At 38.7% G+C, this 17,666-nt stretch overlaps 1 protein-coding gene across 16 annotated transcripts in view; it reads right to left on the bottom strand.

Annotated features, from left to right (window-relative positions):
* Positions 1-17,666, bottom strand: part of REPS2 (RALBP1 associated Eps domain containing 2) — a 264,766-nt gene that overhangs the window by 88,887 nt on the left and 158,213 nt on the right. For 7 of the 16 annotated variants that reach the window (XM_069100687.1, XM_069100686.1, XM_069100685.1 and 4 more), the window contains 3 exons: positions 14,152-14,221; positions 10,667-10,723; positions 2,676-2,721 (listed from right to left, as the gene is read on the bottom strand). In XM_069100687.1, the coding sequence (XP_068956788.1) occupies positions 2,676-2,721; positions 10,667-10,723; positions 14,152-14,221 (173 nt within the window). The remainder of the gene's footprint in view (positions 1-2,675; positions 2,722-10,666; positions 10,724-14,151; positions 14,222-17,666) is intronic. The other 9 variants (XM_069100677.1, XM_069100678.1, XM_069100680.1 and 6 more) reach the window with 7 other exon arrangements.

Raw genomic sequence — 17,666 nt, 5'->3', positions numbered from 1 at the left:
TTATTATGTTGTTTTGAAGCTATATTATATTTCCATGTAATACCTCCAATAGTCTGGTTTATGTAACCCAAAACACAATGAGCCAAGTAGGAAATAATTCCTACTACGGCCACATCAAGTGAAATGTATTTAACAAAAATCTTGATCGTTTTGGACAGTAACATACCCCACCCCTGCCTCAAACTAAGAATCTATTGCTTATGAAATCACATTCTTTAGGGTTTGTTAGATAATAGAAGAAGAAACTAGGAAATGGGACAATTCCAGCCTTCCCCATTTAATCCTTGAATGATGCTGACCAGGTACCTAAACTAGTAATCGGGTCCTAAGTTGCCTCTCTGGTTTAAAGGGGTGGAGGGAATGTAGGAAGGAGGAATGAAGCGCTTTACTTCGAAGAGTTCATAAGACAAACAAACATGGATAAGCTTCTCTGGGTGAGTCGAGTGGAAGGTTACAATTAAAATTCTATTAAATGCCATTCTAATCTAAATTCTATTAAAAACCCTTCTAACTCTAGGCAAAGGAAGCACTATTATGGCAAGTTTGCTTTTGCTGAACAAGCTTTGCAGATTTTTTTTTGCTGCAGTCAAGGGTTTTTTTCTTTTGTTTTGTTTTGTTTTTATTCCTTGCAAGGTTGCAATCTTGACTGAAGTCAGCACTAACACCTAGAGGTGTTACACTTGCAGTAAATACATTAGGCCTAACAGGTACCAGCGTCAAAGCTGGTACTGGGGCCAAAAGAGGACATGAAGGTTCTAGGTTTTTGTTGTGTTTTGTTTTACTAAAGACAGGGGTAACTGAGATGCAAAGAGCTCAGCTTTTTTAATAATTACTTTCAAAAATTAAGATGTAAATTAAGATGTAAAATTGTTCTCTCCAAAAGTTAATAGAATGATCCATGGCAGATGTATTCTTAATGACATTCCTCATTCCAAAAAAGCATTTACACTTCCTCCCCTTCAACAAAAAGTATTCGTTCCATTTATTTCCAAGCACATGCAAAACTATGGATTTAGAAATGAAAGCTAACTTCCCCCCACCAAAAATTAGGATATATGTGATATTATTTTCTTTGTTACAGCTAAGCTCAGGTTTTGGGTGAAGGGTATTAGAAAAGAGATAATCATTGGTCTTGAACCCTGATGTTTAAACATTAATCTAAAGTTTTGGTGAACTGCAAACATGGATCTGACATTCTTTAGAGCCAACAGAAAGAAAAACCCTGCCTCTCACCCATCAGTCAGCTTGATCTATTTTAAGCAGCTTGAGGATTTCCACTGAAAGCACTTGTAAAGTGCTTAGGTCTACGTAATGCCTAGCACATCGTAGGTGCTTCATGAATGTGTTCCCTTCCCCATCACACCCCCTCCTTCCCCAATGATGGACTACACTCTTCTGGAATTGCACAGCATTAAGGTGTATTAATATCAGAGGTAGCCAGGGACTGGCTCCCTGAGCAAGCAAAGCTTTTCTTTTTTGACCAAAGTAGAGATTCCAGAAGGAATGTTGTGTTCATTCATCAAAAAGATTTTTTTTAATTTATTTGCAGATCATGGAGCTTGAAATAGAGTAATCATAACTTTGTAAAAGATGTCTCAATTTATGTTAAACAGATTACATTAATATATACATTTAGGTATAGTATAGGTTTAGATATAGGATTACATTTATGTGTGTGTGATCATTTGTACTTTAACCAAAATCAATATGAAAAAGTTCATAGTTAAACATAATCGAGATTGGAGGGGGAATGACCCTTTACCTTACAAAGAATGACAAGATATCTTAGGTAGCCAACTCATCCCAATGGGTTTACAACAGGATTTGATTTATACATTTTACAGAAACATGTCTTTGCCCACAAGTAATGTCATGAGGATTTTAGACACTCTTCAAAGGCCAGAATCAAATCAGAAAACACAAACATAATCTGGAAAATGGGTTCCTGTAGATAGAGGGCCACCTTATCTCCTGCTTTAACATCAGCTTTCGTATTTGTTTTAAGATCATTTGTTTTGGTCTCAACTAACCACACAGACCAATCTTAATTTTTCTCCTTCTCTGCTCTTACTTGTTTTTCCCATTTGTGGTGTAAGCACCAAATGCAAAGGATTATCTAAGGGAATAATGGGTGATTTCTATAGCTTACTTGCTTGGCTCTAAAAAAGAAAAGGCATAAAGATATATTCAATGGTCTTAGACGGCTTCCCCACCACCACCATCTTTTCTTTAATGTTGAGGGATTCACTTTGGTTACAATATCAAACTTCAGTGTTAATTTTAATGATTATTTCATTTCATTCAAGTTTGTTTTCCCCACTTACTTCTTCATTCTATACCCACAGAGTAATACATTACATGCACCCTCATCCCAAAAGAGGTTATGGTTTTTAAGTACTGACACAAATAAGGCTCCATAGTCTACTCAGCATCACCACTCATATTCAGCATGCCATTCACCACTAATGAAATTACATATAGACATATGTATATATATATATGCATGTATGTGCAGCATATACACATATGTGCAGATTTGTGACTTCTAAAATTGTATCTCTATGTACATACAGAGATAACAAGTAAAATATGAGGGCAATGTTTCGTTTATTCGTCCCCCAGATAGAAATGAGGCAGAATTCAAAGCACTGAAAGAGAAATCAAAGAAACGCTACCTGGATCTTGGTCTTGCTTTGAGAGTGTTCAAGTCCTTAGGAGAAGCTGAAACAGAGATTATTGCTATTTGCTCAGGTTCCACTTATGTCATTACAAACCCAGAAACTGATCTGCAGAGCTAGCAAAGCACACACCAACAGATAAGTGGGAGGCCCCGACACAGAGTGATCGGATGGCTTCCTTATTTTCACATAAATGAAATCCTGATTCTAAAATGAGAAGCCAAAATTGAAAGATAAAGTTCCAAAGCATTTTCCCTCTAATCATTTCAGACCCTCATACATAATTTGCACAACTGAGCCAGTTAATAAAGAAATTCTTAGTTAAACAGGTGACCTTCATAGAGTTATCAATTAGCATTTATGACTGAGGGCATTCTTGGCCCATAAGACTTTTTATGTTAGCCTTGGAGAACATTTTCTAAGCTGACCCCCTGGAAAGTGGAAAAGAGTTTGTCGGCTCATTTACTTTGTCTACTAATACAATAACACTATATTGTGGGAAGGGTTGGGGGACCTATTATATACAAGAAATTAAAGTTGCCTCATAAATAAAGGCAAATGGGACATAAAGTTTTTCTTGGGAGGAAAAACTGAAACTGTATGACTGAGATCTAGACAGGCTTAATGTAATGACTCATTAGAATACACTGTCATCCATTTTAAAAAATACTTCTACAGGAGAGACAACAGAATCATAAAATAAAACCTTGAGTAACAAATTCCCATAGAGCGTACTCCCTCATCACTGTGTGAGGGTTAATTCCCCCACCTCTTCTTGCTTAAAAGCAAGTAGCCATGAACAATTTCCAGATTTCGGTTTCCACTCCTTTCAGAAGACAGAAACTCTAGGCCAAAATGAGATAGTGCCAATTCTGGAACTGCTGACTAGGAATCCCTATAAAAATTCCGTGGAAAAAGATAACTCATAGGAAAGCAAGTACTGCATTTTCTATTTCATTCAGATTTATATATTCACCCTGAGGGAAAATGTTATAGCTTCACCCTACCTTCTTTTACATTGCTTAAGGAGGCAAATCCCCTATAAAAGGATCTGAATTTATTATGTTCATTAAAAATTCTATACATAAACATTCACTTGAGGCAGTCAGTAAAGAATGGAGAGCTGGGCAACCTGAGAACTGCTAATACATCCAATATATCACATAAAGCAACTGCTGGAACTTACTGGTCACTCATATAAGATACGTTTTTAAGAGAGAAGGAAGAAAATCTGCATTTATTAAGCATCAACTATGTGTGTGACAGACACTGTGCTTCGATCCTCACAATGATCCTGGGAGGTGGGTGTTACTGTCCCCATTTTACAGCTGAGAAAACTGAAACTAAGACGAAGTGACTTGGCCAGGGTCACACAACCAGTAAGTGTCCGAGGCTAGATTTTATAGGAGGAAGGAGGGAGAAGGTAAAGGAGAGATACAAAGATGCAAACAAAAATCAACATAGTGAGTAATCCAACCCCTGGCACCTCAGTTCCCTTATAAAAGAATTGGACTAACTGACCTCTGAGATTCCTTCCAGTTCTAAAACTATAATCCCAGGGTTCTGTGGCCCTCTATGCAATGCCTGCCCCTTGCCCTAAAAAATAAGTCCACACACTAATATGGTTGGGTTTTTTTAAACAATGACAAGTTGTTTTTGACAAGTTTCCCTTTCCTAGTTATGCATCTTGCATTCTGATGAAAGAATATCTTTGCTCTGGGATCCCTCCTATGCACAATCCCCCAGCCAAGAAAGAATAATGGCTAATGGGAAGGCTCATTCCCCCGCTAATGGGTGCTACGAGTCAGGTTCATGTGGCTGGTGCAGAGAGGAGAATATGCTAGGCTTCCTTCAAAGGAGAAAATCGGAATCTTCTACTGAAATTCAGGTGAACCACGGGATCGGGCTCTGGCCTAGACCACATCCCTCTTGAAGGTCACAACGGTTCAGAACCAGTCCTCTTGGTTCCAGGCATTCTAACACATACAGTCTTCCAATTGTTACAGTATGACCATCCTTGGGTATTCTTGACTCCCTTTTGCCAATTCAGACAGATTCGAGAGGTGGGATGTTGGATTAAAGGTGTTGCAGAGAAATGGAGAAGCAGAGACGTGTGTGTGTGTGTGTGCTGGGTACAAAATGTATGTGATGTGCAGTGAAAAGAACACCAGAATAGAAGTACAGAAACTTAGATTCTAATTAGTTGTATGTCATTGGGGAAGACACAACTTTTTTCACTCTCCTCTTCTGACAAATGGGGACAATGCCTCCCTCTCTACCTTGGAGGATTGTTGACAGGAACAATGAAGACACAGTATGGGAGGATATGACAAAAAGTGGGAAAGAGCGCACCACAAAACCTCATTGATGCAAAGGCCAAACTTCTCGCCTAAATTCCTCGAAAAGGCCCTCTGTCTTTGATGCCTCTGTTTCTTCTTCTTTCCCTCCTTCTAAAGCCTTGGTAACCTAGCTTCTGACTTCGTCACTCAATCGAAACTGCTCTTTCCAAAGTTACCAATGAACTCTTAGTTACCAAAACGAATTACTTTTCTCAGTTCTCATCCTTCCTGATGTCTTTATAGCATTTGACACTGTAAATCATTTTCTCCTCTTACACTTTCCTCTCTCCAGGCTTTCATGGCTCCTCTCTCTCTGTCTCTGTCTCTCTCTCTCCCTCTCTCCCTCCCTCTCTCTCTCTGTCTCTGTCTCTCTCTCTCTGTCTCTCTCTCTCTCTCCCTCTCTCTCCTTCTCTTTCCCTCCTTCTCTCTCTCTCTCTGTCTCTGTCTCTGTCTCTCTCTCTCTCTAAATTTTCCTCACAACTATTCTTTTCAGTCTCCTTTGCTGGATACGAGTCTGATGCCCCCTAAGGCTATGGCCTGGGCCCTCTTCCCTTTTCTCTCTTACTCAGTAATCTCATCAGTTCCCATAGATTCCATTACCATCTCTATACAAATAATTCCCAGATCTACAGATCTATTCCTAATCGCTCTCTTGAGATATAGGAATGAATCTCCAATTATTGGACCTTTTGAATTAGATGTCCCAAAGGCATCTCAAATTCAACACATCTATAGAAATCTTTATCTTCCCTTCTCCTCCCCCAAAATATGTTCTTCGGAGTTTCCTTACTAGTACACAAGGGCTCTGAGTTACCTAGGTTTACAGACTGGGTGCCATCCTGGACTCCTCATTCTCACTCACCAGACAGCAGCCAAATGTTGTCATTTCTCGACTTCTCTCTCTTCTAACTGGACTCATCCTGAAGTCTTCCCACTCCATCCCACACTCCACATTATCCACCCTCTTTACCTCTGCCTTTTAGAGCTCCTAACTTCTACTAAGACTCAGCTCAAGCACCCAATCTCTAGAAGGCCTGTGCTGGCCCTTCTAGCTGCCAATGCTTTCTTTACGGCTACCTTCCATCTGCTTCATGATCCATCACCTTGCATGGTCTGGTTTATGGCTGTATGTCATCTCTCCCATTAAAATGGAAGCTTCTTAAAGGCATGTTTTCTCATTGTCTCCCTAGTACTTGGCAAATAAGTGCTGCATAAATCTTATTGATTTATTATTGGAATATAATAGTAAACTACAGGTAACCACAGAAGTCTCTGAGCAAAAGAAGTTAAATAACAGATCTCAAAAAACAAAGGCATGGAGGGGTATTGAGGTACTGGAAAGGGGGTAATAGCCTGAAAATCAGTAGATATGAGCTTTGGTCTCAGCTTTTCTACTTACTATCCAAGCACAGACTTTCTTATATGGAAACATGCAGATTAAGAGAAAACAATGATCTGGTTTCCCCTTTAATTCTTCCTAGAACAATGCGTTGGAATAAAAAAAGGAGGGGGGGAAGCCTGCTCTATCCCAACACATTGAGAAGTAACAGTTGCTAACAAGTCTGAAGATCCCAGAATCATCAGCGTCTATCTGGACCCATTTGTGGCTGGAGCAGGAAGTCCTATGCACATGAGTATGACCCTGAGTCATGCTGAACTTGTCTGGGGGAAGTTTAGCCTGGAAAAGACAGGACAGAAAGAGAGAGAATCATGATAGTTATGTTTGAAAGAATCTCAAGTAAAGGAGAGATTGGATGGTTTTTTTTTTTGCTTTTCTCTTAAAGATAGAAGTAGGCCTAATAGGTAGACATTACATAAAGACAAATATTGACTCACAGTAAAGAGAAGCTTCCTAACAATGAGAGCTACACTTTAATGGGCAGTGTGCACTGACAGTCTATAGGTTCTCTATCCCTGAAAATCCTTAAGTAAAGGCAGTAAGATCATATAGGGAGAATTTTTATAAGGGGAAATTCTCATTCAGGTATGAGTTGGACTAAATTTGGACCTCTGAGGTCTTTCTTAGACCTTCAATTCTAAAATTCCATAATTCTATCAGTCATCAAGAAAAGTTAAATATATTGTTATATGTTTAATAAACCCAATTAATTAGGTAATATCTTTTAGAAATATTTCCATTCAAAACTGTTTAAAACTTAATGCTTTAATGCTTAAAGCTTAAAATGGTAAGTTTCTGTTATCTACAAAATTACCTTCTGCAGAACACTTCATTACCCCACAATGCCACTGGATAAGTAGTTATATTGTTATTACCAGAGATTATTATTTCTATGGAAGGAGAAAGATAAGGACTTCTCTGACAATTCATCCTCATAACTTCCTTGCCCTCCACCCCCTTGAACACAATAAAAATCAGACAGGCTTGATACAATAAGTTAACAGATAAAAAAAGATTGGGAAATACTAAAGCAGCATGGTTAAAAATACTCTGAATCTTGAGTCAGAAGACACTGGATCAAATTTTAACCCTGCATGACCTTGGGCATCACCTTTTTGGGAACTCAGTTCCTACATCTATAAAATGAAGACATTAAACTGGAACAGGGGTTGGCAAATAATCTAGCCCGATTGTCTGTTTTTGTACAGCTCATAAGTAAATGCTATCCTTAGCTTAGCTCACAAGCCTTACAAAAGTATTTTTGGAAAACCATGGACCAAAACAGAACAGCAATGTTCTCCAGGCCCTTATAAGGCATGAGCCAAATTTGGTAGGTGGGCTATAATTTTCTGGATTCATGGACTAGACCACTACTCAGTCGGTGGATAGAGTGGTAGTCCTGCAGTTGGGGAGACCTGAGTTCAAATCTGACCTCAGACATTTACCAGCTGTGTGACCCTAGGAAATTCACTTACCTCTGTCTGTCTAAGTTTCCTCAGCTGTAAAAGGAAGCACCTACCTCCTAGAATTATTGTGACTATCAAATAAGATAGAATTTGTTAAGTATTTCACACAGTGCTTGGTACATGGGAGGTGTTTAATAAATGTTACCTTACTTGATTGTTCCCCTTCCAACTCTAAACCATGACTGTATGGGACTGTGCTATTATAGTTTCATAAAAGCCTCTAGAACCAAGATGGTTGAGTTATATAGTTTATTTGTGCAAAAGCTGGAAAATTCCACAATACCATTCCCAAGATAGTTTAACTGCTGTTCACTGATATACAGAGGGTCCTGCTACAGATCTGGACAGAGATAAAGAACTTACTTGACATGCTGTAGCTTTTAATATTAATAAGGGATTGGGGTGGGGAGAGGGGAAAGTGTTGCATTGCAAAGGACACTGACTTTTAAGAAAAGGGTAAGTGATTGCTTTTCTGAAATACTGTAGAATCACAGACCTTGTAAGGATTAGATTTAGGGATCTCTCAAGGTTCCTTGTGAATTAAAAACTAGACCTGAAGTTCAACAACTTAACCTTAGAAACTGTGAAAAGATGACTGGTATAAAAATCACTCTTTTTTAGGGCTCCAGCCCAAGATACCAAACTACCACACCAAGATACCAAAAGAAAAATACTATCATTTTTATATGTACAACTATGAATGTTTTCCTGAAAAACTGTAAATTTACAGACTTTCAGAGAAGAAAGGGATTGGATTTAGGGACCTCTCAACATTCATTTGCCAATTTAAAAATTAGGCCTGAGGTTCAACAGCTTAACCTTAGAAACAGTGAATAGCTCCCAGAAGAGGAAAGTCCCTTTATCAATGAAGTTCAATACCTTCTCTGAAATGTACAGGTACGTTTAGAGCGTTGACTAGATCATCAAGAAGACTTTCCTGGGGTCAGAAGGAGGGCTTAAACGGAGGCCTCCCTTGCTCTAAGAACAACTTGCTGCCTCTATTAAATAAGATGAGTGTGGGTGTGGGTGTGAGCCTAAAAGACTCCTTGTCCATATTAGAAAAAAAATGACCCAAGCAAAAAGCCCATAAATAAGCCATATGTACCCTATTAAGATGCAAACAACTTCAAACTCAATTTTATCTCTAAAGCATTCTCACTCCCTCTGGTCACTAGGTTTGATCAATGGCTATTTGAATATGCTACTCCCTAACTGAAGCCTATGGAGAAAGACATTTTTTAATTAATTTGATCATAAAGTTCACATACCATGTAAAACTGGCTATATGTACCATATGTACACGCTAAAATCTCTTAAAATCAGGAAATCATTAAGAGTCTTATCTACCGTGGTGAGAAAAGATATTTTCTTAATGCTATAACAAGATGGCATTTTACCCTTCAAATCAAATAACCTTTAATAATGGCATAATACAGGGTGGCTAGGTGGTGCAGTGAATAGAGCACCAGCCTTGGAGTCAGGAGGACCTAAGTTCAAATCCGGCCTCAGACACTTAACACAAAAAATAGCCGTGTGACCTTGGGCAAGTCACTTAGCCCCAATTGCCCTCCAAAAAGCAAATAACAATAATAATAATAATCATGGAATAATATGAATTTAACAAAGACTTACACATTCCCAAGTCAGCTTGCAGATAACAAAGATGGGAGGAGGAAGGATTAAAGACATTTGGCCTAAGTCAGAGTAAATTTTTCTGTACTGTAAATGAACTTGGTAATACTTTCTGTGATCTAGTTTCAAATAATTAAATTGGAGGGTGGAGATGAGAATGGCGATCCCTATAATTTGGAGGAACTCCTATACAAATTCAGTTTTTCATTTCTTAATGTCATTGTCCAGATCATAAACTTCAAAGTTAAATAATTTCTCTGCCTGCTCTGTGTATCAGTCTGAGGTCTTGATCTACCTAATTCCAACAGATAAATGCTTCAGACATGCTGAAGACAGAACATGATTAAAGAAAATAAAAATGAGAGCATCATCTTGTTCTGTGTCTTGCCAAAGCCAGAATTAAAACAAAACAAAACAAAAAAAATCAAGAAAAACCCAGGACAAGACCTTTCACAAGGTAGACCTTGACAAGGCAATGTTGGCTTTTTGAGGACTCAATCAAGCAGAAGGTGAACGTGCACAGGTCCAAGTATTCTCCCTCACTTCCCACACAAACAATCTTCCAAGAGTTACAACTAAGTCCTTTTCCAGCAATTACCTCCGACTCAGCTTGGTGCTTGATACAACTCTAATTTCACTCTCCTCAGAGACATCTTTAATCAACCCATTGCCCAAAATTTATAAAAATTGGGGGAGGGATTTTTTGGGAAATAGCACCTATTGACATGGGATGTCCAGCAAAAATATCATCATCGATTTAAGCAAACAAAATGACCTGCTAAAATTTCCCTTGTTCTGAGCCACCTCAATCTCTCACACAGGGGCTAGGTCACTCCCAAATGAAATTTTCAGTCCTCTCTTTACACCTGAATTGGGGATAATTACACTAGTCCACCCTCTCATAACTGGAAGGCCAAAAGGAGAGTCAAAAACTAATACATCCTTCTAAAATATTCAGAAAGCAATATTCCACCCAATCAGAGACCAGGTAAAAGCCTAAGCTCGCTCTGCAGCAAAACCTAAATCAGCAACCATCTTCTACCTACTCAACTTTTTACTGAGCAATTAAGAATACTGTAAGCTTATTTTATGTTAGATATGACTCCATCAAAAAATTACAATTGTAAACTCATTAAAATGGCTTTCTCCTACCTGTGTCGACAGACACATCCTTTGCCATGGTTTCATCCACAGAGCTTATTTTCAAAGCTACATTTTAAAAGGGGAAGGGTGTGGGGAGGAAAAGACACGTTGTCATTTTTTTCTTTTTAAGGCATGTTATATTAAAACGATAATCAGCATTATTCTACTTCATAACACATGGATTTAAAGGGGTCTGAGAACTTTGTTCAATATTCTGGTAACTGTATTTCAATACAGTTGGTTTCCTTTGTAATCCTATATATTTTATTTAATGCATTTAAAAACATTATTCTAAAAAGAGCTCTAGAGGCCAAAGGTCCAGAGGTCCCGATGACACAAAGAAAAGTGAAGAAGCCCTGTACTAAAAAGATATGTTTTGTTTGTGAATTCTCTTCCAGTGAGGCTCTTTGTGGTCTCTGTAGTTCCTTTTTAGTTAGAGACACCTAAAATCTCTGGGATGGGCAGTAGCTATGTTAGCTTCTCCCACATCTACTCGCTGCCTGTGACAACCCAGAGAAGAGATCCTGAAATGCTATGGCTCACACTTAATGTTTTTTTTTTTAGTAACATTTTATTTTTTCTGCAATTACATACATTTTTTAAACTTTTTTTTATTTTGAGTTCCAGATTCTCTCCTTTCCTCCCTCCCCTCAAATTCCCTGAGAAGACAAGCAATCTCATATAGATCATACATATGCCATTACCACTTTCAATCTTGCAAACCATTCCTCAAACTGTTTTCTTGCCTTTCCCTAGCACCTCACTGGTTCTGAAATTCTGACCCTCCACATGCAAAGAAAAGAACATAGAGTACAAAATGCAGTAGCATTTTTTTTTCCCTAAGTGAAAAGATTTTTGATATAAATACATAACAGTCCCTACAAAAAAACACAAACCCTTCTGCATATTTAGCTCTGTAAAGATAAACTCCCTCTGTAGCCAATTATTGGATGGGGGGGGGGGGGGCGCAGATGAAAAAGAAATAGATTTGTTGGATTTGATGTATGTCCTTTAACACAACCTACCACCCCATTCCAACCAGCCTACATGGCATACAGTTAGGTCCTGATTTGGGGGCAAAATCCCACCTGAATAACATCAATATTTAGTTATAGGTATTGTACAAGCCTGGGCAGTGAATTAGATTAGTTTAAGCAGGAGACTAGCCCCAGCATATCATACAAATAGGTCCTCTGTAGATGATGTGAGAAGGCATCATGGCTCCTACCATGAAGGTGATAAGAAATTCCTGTAAGGAATTTTGGTTTTTAAATAATAGAATTAATAATAGAAATAACAGACAGATAGTAAATTTTTGTTGTGAAATCCAGAATCAGAATGGCAAGGGTACTTGTGCCCCACCAAATTTTTAGACATGCCTAATAGACTCAACTATATCTGGCTGGCTGTTCAGTGGCAATCAGGTCTTAGTATCCAGATCTGAGAATGTGTTAGAATGAGTCTCTCCAGGCCAAGGGATGAGGTCCCCTATTTTAACTGCAGGACTGGAGGCAAGACTGGATAATCACATGCCAGGGGGTAGTTAACTTTTTTTGCCTATATCACAGACCCTGTGGCAGTCTAGTGAAGCCTATGGACCCCTTTTCAAAAAGATATTTTAAAATGTATAAAATAGGGGTGGCTAGGTGACGCAGTGAGTAAAGCGCAGGCCCTGGAGTCGGAAGGACCCGAGTTCGGTTCTGGCCTGAGACACTTAACACCCACACAAAAATACTAGTCGTGTAACCTTGGGCAAATTACTTAACCCCAATTTGCCCTCCAAAAGGCAAAATAAATAAAATAAAATAAAATAAAATGCATAAAATAAGATACACAGGATTATAAAGGAAACCAATTATACTAAATGCAGCTAATATATATATATATATTTTTTTTTAAACCAAGTTCATAGATCCCAGGTCAAGACCTCCTGCTTATTAATAACCCTCTATGACCAATGAAGAAAATGTATGGCTCCCTAGCCTTTTACTTGGGAAGGTGTTCAGTGTACTTTTACCATCACAACTCCCTCCAACACATACTTATCCAGCAACTCTTTGTGTATTGCTTTTTCCCATTAGAATATAAGCTTCTTGGGGCAGCTAGGTGGCACAGTGATTGGAGCACTGGCCCTGGAGTCAGGAGGACCTGAGTTCAAATCTGGCCTCAGACACTTTAACACACACTAGCCATGTGACCTTGGGCAAGTCACTTAACCCCAATTGCCTTACCTTCCCCCCTCCAAAAAGCAAAAACAAAAAAAAAAAGGATATAAGCTCCTTGTGGCTAGGGAGTGTGTTACTTGTCTGTATTTGTGTCCCTGCACCTAAAGCAGTACCTGGCACATGGACAGTACTTATGAAATGCTTCATCGATCCTTATCTAACCTCTTCCAGCAACCCCAGATCAATATATTGTATTCTTTTTTTGTATAGCTTTAAAAACTCCCAATCCCATTTATCTCAGAATTTTGTTATATGGCAGACTGTATTTTCCCCTCTCTGCCCACATGATCTGTTTATCTAGGCTTCATACTAAAATACCATAACTATAAGATGATCACAAATATTAATGGACAGATACAGTAACATATTAAGCCCAGGAACAGAAATGATAATAACAAAATTCCTTCAAGGATCTTTTCATTGAACTTTCACACTAAAATATCATATCTATAAAAGTGGTCAAGGAAATTACTGGACAGATACAGTAAAACAGAAATGATGATAGAAGCAAAATTCCCTCAAGGACTAACCCTGTGTACAGAATGTGGATTGAAAGTCTATATCCTGGAGTTGATCTGTACCAGAGTAGAATATTATTTAACCCTGTATCTGCACTGACTTGACAGTAATTTCTCTGACATCATTAGATAATATTCTCCAGAGAGAGCTGGTAACAGAACTGGTCTGATCATAATTGTTAGCCTGTCACAAATTCAATTCAATAGCCATTTAATACTATTATTTATTATTATTGTTAACATCAGCAATAATAATAGCTCATATTTATATAATACTTTAAAGTGTGCCAAGTGCTTTATAAATATTATTTCATTTGACCCTCACAACAACCCTGGGAGAAAGGTGCTATTATTATCCTTATTTTACAGATGAGGAAACTGAGACAGACAGAGGTTAAATGACTTGCCCAGGGTCACACAATTAATAAGCATCAGAGACCAGATTTGAGTGCAGATTTTCCTGACTCTAAGCCCAGCACTCTATGAACTGCATAGGTGAGGTATAGTGCTGGGTCCTGAACATAGAAGACTATCACTGAGCAACTTGCCATATACACTTCTGGGTTTTGACTCGTGATGTCATTCTGCAATGATAATTTTAAACACTGAATCTTTTTCAGATAGGCTGGCTCTGACACCATCCAAGTAGATCCACCCATCTATTCTTGAAAATCCTGACACTCCCAGAGACAGGTAGGAAAATGTAAGTAAACAGTCCTTAATAATAAAAAATAACTCCTTTTTTTCATACCTTGTTTATCATCAATAATCACATCCTGGGCTGGTGCAGTTAGATCAACCTTCTCTTTAATAGAAGTCTTCTTGGAGAAGGAAAGGACATAAATTATGTAAGTGTATTGGAATAAGGACCATTATAGTATATATAATGTATATATAAAGTATATATAAATATATAAATAAATATGCACAAAAATAAATAAAAACTTTTAAAAATGAAACCATTTCCAAAATATATATCCATTCCCTTTGTATATATCATACCGAAAATGCTTTTCAGTCATTTCTGACTCTTTGTAACCCCAGCTGTGGTTTTCTTGGCAAAGACACTGAAATGGTTTGCGATTTTCCTCTGTAGTTCATTTTACAGATGAGGAAACAGAGGCAAACAAGGTTAAATGACTTGCCCAGGGTCACACAGCTATTAAGTGTTTGAGGCCAGATTTGAACTTGGGAAGGTGAATCTTGTTGACCGTAGCCTGGCACTGTAACCATTGAGTCACCTAGATGCCCTAAATGAAAATGCTAGCAATAGTAATAATGTGATAATAACATTTGTAAAGCACTTTAAAGTTTCCAAAGCACTTTTTAAATAAGTTACTTTATTTGATCCTCATGACAACTCTGCACTATTGGTGCTATTTTTATTTCCATTTTACAGATGAGAAAACTGTGACTGAGATTGGTTACATGACACGCCCAGAGAGTGAAGTGGTTGAGTGGGGACATGAACTCTGGCCTACCTGGCTCCAGGTCCAGCATTCTATTCATAATGCCATCCAGATACCACAAATTACTTTTAACCTTTTCTAAATTTGAGATCAGTGGTTCCATATACATTCTCCACATGAAACATGCAAACTTACAACACGAAAAACAGAATTTGACTCAAGAGAATAACATGGCATTTGCCAAGTAATGTCCGATCAAACACGAACCCTTCTGTACTTTTCCTAGAAAAGAGTGGCTTAGACTTGTAGCAATTGGTCTGGCTTGCTTATCAGAAGTAATGTGATAGCAAGTCACCTTCTCACCATAATTCCTTTGATGGGTAAGTCAGGCAAGCAATCCAGCAGCCTGGAGATAGGAATCAAGAAGAAATGCTGAAAACCTTATGGGAAAATGACTTCCTCCTACGATTTGTAATAAAGAACAAAAAGAAAGCTGGGAATGTCCACTATGTCCTGCTGATCTTGGAAAGAGAAACTTCAAAGGGCTCTGGTAGGATAAGTAGAATCCCACGGATGAAAATTCTTTAGGGGAAATCAGCCCAGAAGGGATAGGCTGCCATCAAGAATGGAGATCTAAAGATGCAAAAAAAAACCTCAGCAATCAGCTTAGATTTTAAAAAGATAGAGACTCTCCACAATTACTTATCAAATGTCTTCTCTGTGCCAAGATGCAGAGGATTCAGAAGCTGAAATCTGTAAGGTGGATTTTAGTGTATGTCACATGAATTTTTGCTATTGTTTCTTAAGAGTCCAGGTTCCCAGGATCCATAACCATAACAATCTCTTGTTCCCAGGTATTAGATATGAGTTCCCACAGTTATGGTTCAAAACACCTCCACCACGCTTGCACAGCATTATATAATGATAAATAATATAAACATCCACTGCGACTGCACAGTGAGATACAGGGACGGGGTGATGTGAACTCGTGAGGCTATTGCTGGCAATGTGCCTTCTTTGTCTGTTGCCCCTATAAAACAGGTGGGCACTGGTCAGTGAGTGGGGAACCTTGGGTCTGAATGCACAAGTACTGTGTGTGCCTCAACTGGCCCCACTGAGGCTTGAGGGCATTTAGGGGATGCAGTAGCGCCTGTCTTGACTAACCCCACTGAGACATAGGGATAGTTCCCCCCCCCTTCTTGCCAGCCCCTCTGAGAAGGGTGATGGGGGAATGTTGCAGGAGTTTGTGCTCTCACTATCAGCAATCCTCTTCTGAGAAAACTAGACGAGAGTAAAATAAGATTATTAACCCTTTCTTAGTGTCTTTCCTGTCTGACCAGATCAAGAGTGAACCCATGCTAGTAGCCCTCCTGTGGGCTGCATTTACTTGTCTTACAAAAGCAAAGGCAGGTAACAGAGGATGAATACAAAAGTACGGCACAATCTGTAAGAACAGGCTCAAGAGGGCTAAAGCTAAGAAGGAACCAAGGTTGATAAGGAAAGTGAAAAACAGTAAAAAGTATTTTTGTTCAAGTTATATCAGAAAAAAGGAATATCACAGAAAGGATAGGACCTAAGCTCAGGGTATGTGGGATAACAACAGACAACAAAAAGAAGACAGAACTGCTCGATTCTTATTTTACTTGTTCCCATCCTCCAAGAACGACCTTTGCCCTAGAAGAAATAAAAAATGGCTAAGAGGGAGTTGATCATTCAGATTATCTGACCCAGATGAACTAAAAACTCAGGAACTTAACCCTAGTTAAGTTATACTGCTAAGCCACCATCAATGATATATGAAAGGTCACAGAAGTGACGAGCAATGCCACAAGACCGAAGGAGAAAAAGTAATTGCTGTTCCAATCACCCCCCATAAAGGCAAGAAAATAGTCTGCAGACTATCTCGGTCAATGAGCTTGACTCTGAAGTCTAAAATGAATGATTAAAGAGATAACGAACACCTAAAAGAAGCAATGATCACCAAGAGTCATCATGGTTCATCAAGAACCAATCATGCTGGGGCAGCTAGGTGGCACAGTGAGTAGAGCACCGGCCCTGGAGTCAGGAGGACCTGGGTTCGGATCCGGCCTCAGACACTTGACACACACACACACACAAAACTAGCCATGTGACCTTGGGCAAGTTACTTAACCCCAAGTGCCCTCCCCTTCCCCCTCCAAAAAAGCAAACCCCCAAAAAAAGAACCAATTATACCATGATTTTTCTCCTTCCTTCGCTCTCTTTATTTCTTTTTTTGTTTTTTGATTCTTCTTACACAAAATGACTAATATGGAAATGTTTTACATGATAGCACATCTTACATTGCTCATCATCTCGGGGAGTAGGGAGGGGAGGGAGGAAGGAAGAAATAGAATTTGGAACTCAAAACAAAAAAACCCCCAAATGTACACAATCATTTTAACATGTAATTGGGGGGGGGGGAATTATTTTTTAAAAAAGAACCAATCAACAAAACTAACTTTGTTTCCCTTTTTGACAAGGTTATTAAACTTGTAGATGAAGGGAATGCTGTAGATATTTTAAACTAGATTTTAGGAAATAGCTTCATGCTATTCTTGATTAGCATAGGTAACAATTGCACTTAAGTCTGCAAAGCACTTTACACAGGTGAACACATTTGATCTTCATTCTATAGATTAGGAAACTGCAGCACAGAAAAGTTACACACCCAGAGTCACACAACCTGTAAGTGTCTAAGGAAGATTCAAACTCGGGTCTTCCTGACTCTACCCACCTCAGCCCTGCCTCTTGTGGAAAACAGGAGAGGCACAGGCTACACAACACGGCAGTGTAAGGGTTATGGGATTTAAAGATCTCCCATGCCCCATGGACGTGC

The sequence above is a fragment of the Petaurus breviceps genome, unplaced genomic scaffold (genome assembly GCF_028583685.1).
Source record: "Petaurus breviceps papuanus isolate PSGF00001 unplaced genomic scaffold, PetGlider_PUasm1.0 419, whole genome shotgun sequence".
NCBI classification, from domain to species: domain Eukaryota; kingdom Metazoa; phylum Chordata; class Mammalia; order Diprotodontia; family Petauridae; genus Petaurus; species Petaurus breviceps.
This window is presented reverse-complemented; position numbering and strand designations above follow the sequence as displayed.